General features: G+C 41.9%; 1 protein-coding gene across 1 annotated transcript in view; it reads left to right on the top strand.

The window, feature by feature from the left end:
* DOCK2 (dedicator of cytokinesis 2) overlaps positions 1-10,501 on the top strand; it is a 336,713-nt gene that overhangs the window by 239,507 nt on the left and 86,705 nt on the right. Inside the window, exon 31 of the mRNA XM_042453565.1 lies at positions 4,678-4,756. Within this exon, the coding sequence (XP_042309499.1) occupies positions 4,678-4,756 (79 nt within the window). The remainder of the gene's footprint in view (positions 1-4,677; positions 4,757-10,501) is intronic.

The following is a 10,501-nucleotide window of genomic DNA, read 5'->3' as shown; positions in this document are numbered from 1 at the left end:
ACATCTCCAAGACTCCCTGTCCTTCACTGCACTGCTTAATTCCTGCAAACGTATACCCATTACTTCCTTAATGGAGTCTATCCACATCTCCAAGACTCCCTGTCCTTCACTGCACTGCTTAATTCCTGCAAACGTATACCCATTACTTCCTTAATGGAGTCTATCCACCTAGCACCCTCTCTTTCTACATCACTCTACCTTTCCTAGCATTATTGCTAGAGGCCATAGCATGGGTCAAAAAGACCTGCTGTTTTGCTTTTCAGGAAACTCCACAGCAACACTCAGCAGACTGGAAAGCTCTGTGTGCCCCTTACCTTCCTCTACCTTTTGCGACTAGTGCAAAGACTCACATCACAGTCTCTGACAAGAAAAGGGAGCACCTGGCCACTTGGGAGTAGCTATGTGTCCTGTTTCCATGACAAAGGCCTTGATGGTGGTCTTCTCAGTAGATGATACAGTGGCGGAAGGTAAGGAGCATGCGACTTTTGCAGGTCCATGGCACAGTGGTGAGCGGGCTTGTAAACACTTGCCCATCCCCATTCCACCCTGAGGGCTGACCTGAGTCAGGATAGCACAGGCTTGGCCCATCTACTCAGCCCACATGAATAGTATTGAGTGTCCTATAGTACAGTTATAAAGGAAAAAAGGACTTATGGGTTCCTAGGACTGGAGCCTAAATTTTATTGCAGGTGAATCTAAAAATGCTAAGAAGTTGAAGAACTCTCTCACTTTCCATATAGATATAAACTTTTAATGGGTCATAGCTGGAAAGCTATAAAATTAAACCAACATTCAGTTTCACATAGTTGTAAATGGGATGGAATGAAGCAAATCACTGAAAAGGCAGGACAGAATGGATTCCACGTAGAGTTTTTCCCCCCAAGAGCAATATTGAAGTGAAAGCACCTATTCACTTTACAACAGATGATATGACATTAAAAGTTTCATAAGGAAGAATTTTTCCCTACGAAGAAAACAGTCCATTCAAATTAAATCACTTCATCATTCTGATGGCTACATGACAAGTCTTGCCAAAGTTCATACATCAGACATCTGTACCTCTGAAAAATTTCACGTTCGTAATGGGCTGTCATTTGAGTGTCTAATTTCATTTAGTAGTGTATTCCCTTTGTCAATTGTTAGATTGTCTGATGTTTGTCAAACTAAGCCTATCATTCTTCTCTGAAATGTGACCTTTTTACCATTCTTGCCATCGTCTCTTTGTTTGTCAAGGTTCCCAACAATATACTGGACACAGAGGAAGAAAATATGCATCATAATCCTTCCAGTGTTGTATAGGTTACTCTCTGAGGAAGTAAACTGAAACCTATGAAAGCTCATGCTGCCAACTTCTTTGTGTCAGATAGTCTCAAGAGTGCTACAAGACCTCTCTTGATATGTTACTATCTTTATATGTTCCAAATTTATTCTGCTTGTAGTTTTCAGCTAGCTATTTATAATATCTATCTATCTATCTATCTATCTATCTATCTATCTATCTATCTATCTATCTATCTATCTATCTATCTCCTATCTTTCACCCAAGTTGGGACCCAAAGCGGCTTGCAATACACACACACACACCACACACCACACACATACATATACCATTTTTGCAGTGATGATGAAACTGGATTTTAGCTGGGCCAGATTTAATGCAAAAGCGTCCCTCGCTCTGTGTCAGCTATTCTCATGAAAATAGTTTAAGTATCAGGACAGAGGGGTATGTCAAAAACTATTAATCTGATCAGATATTTTCCCCATTGTTCTTGTGCTGAGAAATATTTAACTAGAGACAGTGTCTGGGTGTTAAACCAGTGTACATGAAAAGGATCCAGGGGTTTTAGTAGAGCACGTGAAACATGAGTCAACAATGTGATGTGTTAGTCAAAAAATTCAACACGGAGAAATGTAAGGTACTGCACTTAGGGCGGAAAAATGAAATGCACAGATATAGGATGGGGGACACCTGGCTGTAGAAGACTACATATGGAAGGGACTCATCCAAATCCTCAAGGTCTAGCAAATTCTTCACTTGCCTCGAAGACAATTTCATTGTCCAAAAGGTGGTAGAGGCAACAAGGGGATCACCTATTTTAGACCTGGTCCTAACCAACAGGGATGACCTAGTTAATGGGGTGCAAGTGGTGGGATCATTAGGTGGGAGTGATCATGTTCTCCTGGAGTTTGTTATACAATGGAAAGGAGAAACCAGGCATAGTCAGACACACATTCTAGACTTTACGAAAGCTGATTTTAGTAAACTTAGAGAAATACTGGGGGTGATCCCATGGTCAGGAATACTAAAAGTGAAGGGAGTTCAGGACGGATGGGAGTTTCTCAAAAGGGAGATACTGAAGGCACAGTTTAAAACAGTTCCAGTGAGGAAGAAAAATGGGAGATGTTTCAGGAAACCAGGATGGAAGTCTAAGGAACTTTCAACTGAGCTAAGTTGTAAATGAAACATGTATAAGAAATGGAAAAATGGGAAAATGGGGGGGGGGGGAATGGGGAATTCACCAAAGGGGAATTCAAACAAATAGCTAGCATGTGTAGAGGTAAAGTCAGAAAAGCTAAAGTGCAGAACGAACTCAGGCTTGCTAGAGAAGTTAAGCACAATAAAAAGGGCTTTTTTGGATATGTCTGTAGAAAAGGGAAGAAGAAGGAAACGGTAGGGCCACTGCATGGAGAAGATGGTAAAATGATAACAGGGGACATAGAAAAAGCAGAATTACTCAACACCTTCTTTGCCTTAGTCTTCTCAGAAAAGTCAAAGGGTGCTCAATCTGAGGAAAATGGAGCAGAGGACAGAATAGGGGAATTTCAGCACAGAATAAGTAAAGAGATAGTAGAGGAATACCTGGTTAATTTAAATGAATATAAGTCTCCAGGACCAGACAAACTACATCCAAGAATATTAAAAGAATATTAAAAGAAGCCATTGGCAATAATCTTTGAGAACTCCTGGAGAACAGGAGAAGCCCAGCAGACTGGAGGAGGGCAAACTTTGTCCCCATCTTCAAAAAGGGGAAGAAAGAGGATCCCAACAATTATCATCCAGTTAGTCTGACATCAATACCAGGAAAAATTCTAGAGCATATCATTAAACAGAGAGTCTGTGAACATCTAGAAGGCAATTCTGTAATCCCAAAGAGTCAACATGGGTTTCAGAGAAATAAGTCATGCCAGACAAACCTAATATCTTTTTTTTTAATATAAAATTACCAACTTGGTAGATGAAGGGAATGCTGTGGATATAGTATATCTTGATTTCAGCAAGGCCTTTGACAGGGTTCCCCATGACATTCTTGCAAACAAGCTATTGAAATGTGGGTGAGACAAAGTAACTGTTACATGGATTTGTAATTGCTTGACTGGCCGAACCCAACAGGTGTACAACAATAGCTCCTTTTCATCCTGGAGAGAAGTGACCAGTGGGGTCCCACAGGGCTCTGTCCTGGGCCCAGTGCTATTCAACATCTTTAGTATTAACAATGAAGTGATAAATGGTTTGGTACAACTTTGCTCAGCACAACGGATCCCTTCGTCAGTGCAGTGACTGTAACACAAAACACTATCATACTGCCCCTTGATCAGTTCTATTATAGTGAAGTCTGCATTTTGAAAAGACAATGTGTCCTTAGGTACTAATTGTGTAGTAACTTTCTCTGTGTGGATATTTTACAAATGTCAATGGGGGGCAGTGAAAAAGCAGAGTGGCTAATGTTTATGAAATGAATAAATTATATTATGTTTTCTTTATTGAAAGATAATGCCCATGGTCCAACTTTGGAAGGCATACAAAAATGCTTCCAAATCTTTTCTCACTGCTATGCCTAGCATTGTATTGTCGGCTGCTCCCCAGTTTCCTGTAAGGGTCAGGCACAACTTTTCCCCCCAGAAGATCAGAACCAGACAGCACCTATTTATATGATGACTGCCTTAAATTATTGGCTTAATGAGCTGCCATGTCTTTTCCAGGAAAGCAGAGTAGCAGCACTTGTTCCAGTTCTGATAGTCATGTTTATCTCTTCTGTAATTATAGTAAGCAGTGTTGTTTACATGTTATGTACATTGTACAAACAGTGGCTATGCTAATTTAAACTATATCTCATATAGGTAGTTGGTAAATAATTGGTAAATAAATAGAATCGATTCATAACTGTATGGTAAATTAGTAAATAAATAGGATACGTTCATAGCTGTGTGCATTTCATATTGCTAGACATTAGGTAGGCAGCTATTGCTAATGAGCTAAGAGTGGATCTAAATAATTGAAGACAATATTTCTGCCTGGTTGATCAATTAAACAAAACCTATAATCTTTTACAAATAAGTGTATAGCAGTATCTTGGGAAACAACTTGAATATAAAAAAATATTCTGCTGTATTCACATGAACAAATAATTGTGCAGCAGACTTAAAAGACGAGGTCCTATTTTCTGTGTTGAGTACTAATTAGAACATATTGCATAAAGGAGACTAAAAAATATTTGCCCTATTAATGTGCTATTAATTATATAAGTATATGTTGTTGCCAATATGTATTCTGACTTATTATCCATAGTTTATTTTTTGATCTCATATTTGAAATGATAAAATCTCATTGTGCCTATGGATTAATTTTAAATCTCTCTCTCTCTCTTTCTCTCGCCTTCTTCTCCTTCTTCTCTTTAGAGTGTTCCTGAGAGCCATCAACAAATTTTCTGAGACTATGAACCAAAAGTTTCTGGAAAATATGGACTTTGAAGAACAAGTGAGTGGTTGCTTGATTTTATTTGCCATTTATTATAGTGCTACAAAAACAAATAGTAGTAATAGTTGTACTAGTGGATGTAATAAAAATGTGGGCTGCTGTACTCCAAATATGGACAAAATTGGACTGGTAAATAAGAGGGACTGAAATCTAAAACTAATGTAGCAAATCAATTCAAGTTGTTTTGCTGCTAGAAGACTCCATCTCCATGGACTGAAACCCTATATGCAGTCAGCCCCCCCTCCCCCATAATCACGGCCTTGAGACTCACAGTTTTGATTATACATGAGAGCAGTTCCTGCTACAGAGAGGAGGAGGAGAGAGGAGATCTATAGCAGAGGCGGAGTTGATTGAGCTCACTGTCGCAAATTATTGAAACATCAGGGGCTTTAGCGGTATTTTCTGGAGGATTTTTTTTAGGAGGAAGCCCACAATCCTGTTCCAGTAATTTCCTAAGACTTTTCAGTATGGACACTGGCGGAACCACGGCAGTTACCTGCAACACTTGTGAGATGTTTGTCTTCTTGCCTACAGAAGTGGAGAACTTCACATGCCAAAGTGCAAGTTGGTAGCCCTCTTAGAGGAGAAAGTGCAGCAGTTGGAGTCCAGAGTAGCTACACTTCAGCATATTAGGGAGCAGGAGTGTAGCTACTCTGGACTCCAACTGCTGCACTTTCTCTGCACTTTCTCTGCACTGGACACAACAGAACTAACAATCCTGGATGAGTACCATGCAGAGGAAGTTGCTGGCGTGGAGGAGGTCACTTCACATACACAGGAGGCAGACAGCTGGAGGAATGTCACACAGAGAAGTAGGCCAAGAAGGGATTGTTCACGGAGCTTGCAGCTAGAGAATCGATTCGAAGCTCTTTCCCTTACCAAGGAGGATGAAGAAGAGCAGCATGGAAAGACTTTAGGGAAAGAGCAGGCAAGCCTGAGAGTCCCACCCAAGGGAACAGTCACTGCTAAGCCTCGGAGGAGGCATGTGGTCGAAGTGGGGGACTCCTTGCTGAGGGGTACAAAAGCAGTGATTTGTAGGCCTAACAAGATGTCTCGAGAGGTGTGTTGTCTCCCAGGGGCAAAGATCTGTGATGTGACAGAGAGGCTGACAAGACTGGTCAAGCCTACTGACAAATACCCCTTCCTTTTGGTCCACGTGGGAACCAATGATACTGCAAGACACAGCCTTCAGAACATCAGAAGGGATTATGAGGCGCTTGGTAGGAAGCTAAAAGGAATGGATGTACAGGTTGTCATCTCGTCTCTTCTGCCAGTTGAAGGGCACGGTCCAGGAAGGGAGAGGAAAATAGCGGATGTGAACAACTGGCTTCGCAGATGGTGCCGCCGAGAACTATTCGGATTCTTTGATCATGGGCTGCAGTTCCATGAGGAGGGACTTCTTGCAATGGACGGGTTGCATCTCACGACAGTTGGAAGAAATGTTTTTGCCAACAGTCTCAAGAACTTGATCAGGAGGGCTTTAAACTGAGTTCCGTGGGGAAGGAAGACAATATTAAGGAAGGCGAAAGGGCTGGAGAAAATAGTCAAACTGACATAGAGGAAACAAGAAAAAAAGTGCAAGGACCCAACAGTGGGAGGCAAAAAAAACTTGCACGAGCAGCAAGTAAATGGGACCCATGGTCTGCGATGTCTCTACACTAATGCACAGAGCAGGGGAAATAAGCAAGATGAACTTGAACTCCTAGTACAACAAAGCAAATATGATATAATAGGCATCACTGAAACCTGGTGGGATGAGTCTCATGATTGGAATGTGGAAATAGAGGGGTATAACCTTTTTAAGAGAAATAGGCCAAACAGGAAAGGAAGAGGAATAGCACTATATGTCAGAGATATTTACACCAGTGAAGAGATCCAGGACATCAATCATGGAAGCCAGGTGGAGAGCATCTGGATAAGAATCAAAGGGGAGGGAAACAACAAGGATGTTACGGTGGGAGTCTACTACAGACCCCAAGTCAGACTGAGGAATTGGATGATGTCTTTCAAGAACAGATGACCACACAGTCAGAAAAGAGAGATGTAGTAGTGATGGGCGACTTCAACTATCCTGATATTTGCTGGAAGTCAAACTCAGCAAAACCCTCAAGGTCTAGCAAATTCCTCACTTGCCCGGAAGACAATTTCATGGTCCAAAAGGTGGAAGAGGCAACAAGGGGGTCAGCTATTTTAGATCTGATCCTAACCAACAAGGATGACTTGGTTAATGGGGTGCAAGTGGTGGGATCCTTAGGTGGAAGTGACCATGTTCTCCTGGAGTTTGTTATACAGTGGAAAGGAGAAGCCAGGCATAGTCAAACACGCATCCTAGACTTTAGGAGAGCGGATTTCAGTAAACTTAGAGAAGTATTGAGGGTGATCCCGTGGTCAGAAGTACTAAAAGATAAGGGAGTTCAGGATGGATGGGAGTTTCTCAAAAGGGAGATACTGAAGGCACAATTTCAAACAGTTCCAGTGAGAAAGAAAAACGGGGGGTGTCTCAAGAAACCAGGATGGATGACTAAGGAACTTTCAACTGAGCTAAGTTTTAAACTGAACATGTATAAGGAATGGAAAAAGGGGGAAATCACAAAAAAGGAATTCAAAGAAATAGCAGGCATATGTAGGGGTAAAGTCAGAAAAGCTAAAGCACAGAATGAACTCAGGCTTGCTAGAGACGTTAAGCACAATAAAAAGGGCTTTTTTGGATATGTCCGCAGCAAAGGGAAGAAGAAGGAAATGGTAGGGCCACTGCGTGGAAAAGATGGCAAAATGCTAACAGGGGACAGGGAAAAGGCAGAATTACTCAACACCTTCTTTGCCTCAGTCTTCTCAGAAAAGGAAAAGGGTGCTCAATCTGAGGATAATGGAGCAGAGGACAGAATAAGGGAATTTCCACACAGAATAAGCAAAGAGATAGTAGAGGAATACCTTGTTAATTTAAATGAATATAAGTCTCCAGAACCAGATGAACTACATCCTAGGGTACTAAAAGAACTGGCAAATGTAATATCGGAGACATTGGCAATAATCTTTGAAAACTCCTGGAAAACAAGAGAAGTCCCAGCAGACTGGCGGAGGGCAAACGTTGTCCCCATCTTCAAAAAGGGGGAAAAAGAGGATCTCAACAATTATCATCCAGTTAGTCTGACATCAATATCAGGAAAGATTCTGGAGCAGATCATTAAACAGAGAGTCTGTGAACATCTAGAAGGCAATGCCATAATCACAAAAAGTCAACATGGGTTTCAGAGAAACAAGTCATGCCAAGCAAATCTAATCTCTTTCTTTGATAAAATTACCAGCTTGGTAGATGAAGGGAATGCTGTAGATATAGTATATCTTGATTTCAGTAAGGCCTTTGACAAGGTTTCCCATGACATTCTTGCAAACAAGCTTGTAAAAGGTGGGCTAGACAAAGTAACTGTTACATGGATTTGTAATTGGTTGACTGGACGAACCCAAAGAGTGCTCAACAATGGCTCCTTTTCATCCTGGAGGGAAGTGACCAGTAGGGTCCCACAGGGCTCTGTCCTGGGCCCAGTGCTATTCAACATTTTTATCAATGACTTGGATGATAGAATTGGGAGCATACTTATCAAATTTGTAGATGACACCAAATTAGGAGGAATAGCTAATACCCCAGAGGACAGGATCAAAATTCAAAATGACCTGAATAGACTAGAAAGCTGGGCCAAAGCTAACAAAATGAAATTCAACACGGAGAAATGTAAGGTACTGCACTTAGGGCAGAAAAGTAAAATGCACAGATATAGGATGGGGGACACCTGGTTGAATGAAACTACATGTGAAAGGGATCTGGGAGTCCAAGTAGACCACAAGTTGAACATGAGTGAACAGTGCGATGCGGCAGCTAAAAAGGCCAATGCAATTTTGGGCTCCATCAATAAAAGTATAGTATCTAGATCAAGAGAAGTAATAGTGCCACTGTATTCTCCTTTGGTTAGGCCCCACCTGGAATGTTGTGTCCAGTTCTGAGCACCACAATTTAAAAAGGATGTTGAGAAACTGGAGCGTGTCCAAAGGAGGGTGACTAAAATGGTGAAAGGTCTGGAAACCCTGCCCTATGAGGAACAACTCAGGGAGCTGGGGATGTTTAGCCTGGAGAAGAGAAGGTTAAGAGGGGATATGATAACTCTGTTTAAATATTTGAAAGGATGTCATGTTGAGGAGGGAGCAAGCTTGTTTTCTGCTGCTCCAGAGAACAGGACCTGGAACAATGGATGCAAGCTACAGGAAAAGAGATTCCACCTCAACATTAGGAAGAACTTCCTGCCAGTAAGGGCTGTTCGACAGTGGAACACACTCCCTTGGAGTGTAGTGGAGTCTCCTTCCTTGGAGGTCATTAAGCAGAGGCTAGATGGTCATCTGTCGGGGATGCTTTGATTGTGATTTCCTGCATGGCAGGGGGTTGGACTGGATGGCCCATGCGGTCTCTTCAAACTATGATTCTAGGTTAAAGCCGAAAAGTCTCGGAGGCACCAAGGCACCTCTTGCCTTTTTCTCCCCATTTTATCCCTGGGATGCCCAAGAAGTGGATCGGGGAGGAGAAGGGGCATGGTGCCAATTAAAGGGACAGGAGGGTGGGAAGAAAAAGGAGTGTGCACCCCTGCTCCTCTTCCCCCACTTAGCCTTCCCTTTAACTGGCTTCTGAGTGATGGGTGGAGTTATTCACAATTTTTTCATTTTCACAAGGGTCTCATTCCCCTAACCCCTGTGAATATGGAGGGAGGGCTGTATACTAATTCATACATCTTTCTTTCTTTTGGAACATGGGAAGTTTCAGGCATGTGTTATTTATTTATTTATTTATTTATTTATTTATTTATTTATTTAGAGTTGTGAAGGTTTGATAGATATGCTGGGTTGTGTACAGGATGGGGCTTCTATAACTTTAATCCTGACCAGATCATGGAGTGGGATGAACAAAACCCATTATTAGCTCTACTCAGAGTACTTCCAGTGAAATCATTGGGACATAATGAACATTAATATATTAAGAATTGTCGATTTTAGTGGGTCTATGGTAGGTAGAATCAATATTGGATTCAACACAATATGTGTAGAACAGGCAGGCAAAATACAGCCTCTAGGGCCATTTTTGTAGCCCTAGGGCAGTGATGGTGAACCTTTTACAGACCGAGTGCCCAAACTGCAACCCAGACCCCACTTATTTATTGCAAAGTGCCACGTCTCTCTGGCTTTCTAGTAAGAAACTCTGGCAAACTCTGTGCTAGGGCAACAGCATGTGTGCCCACAGAGAGAGCTCTGAGTGCCACCTCTGGCACGTGTGCCATAGGTTTGCCATCACTGCCCTAGGGCCTTTGCAGCCCTAGCATCTCTTTCTGCCCCAATCCCCACCAGCCATGCCTTCTGGGAAACATGGGGACATTTTCATCATGTTTTTGACTCTGCCATTTTAGGTCCAGCAAAGGCCTTTTTCTGAAACAGAAAGTGAACAGGAAGTGAATTCCCATCGCATCCTGTTGCTAGAGGATGTTTGAGGAAATTTAGGAACAAAACAGTGCATTTATTTATTTATTACCAGTGGATGGGTTGAGTGTTGCAGCCCTTCAAAGTCTGCTGGGAAGCTAGTGTGGCCCTTTAAAGATAAAAATTTACCAATACAAATAAAGTAGCAGGGTTATAGTGGGGAGAGCATGAGATATATCCAAATTACAAAATGTTTTTCTATCCATGCTGCTGGGAGGAAGCCTGAGAGAC

This window comes from Sceloporus undulatus, chromosome 2 (assembly GCF_019175285.1).
Source record: "Sceloporus undulatus isolate JIND9_A2432 ecotype Alabama chromosome 2, SceUnd_v1.1, whole genome shotgun sequence".
NCBI lineage: Eukaryota > Metazoa > Chordata > Lepidosauria > Squamata > Phrynosomatidae > Sceloporus > Sceloporus undulatus.
The sequence above is the reverse complement of the archived record's forward strand: the minus strand, read 5'-3'. Positions and strand labels throughout refer to the sequence as shown.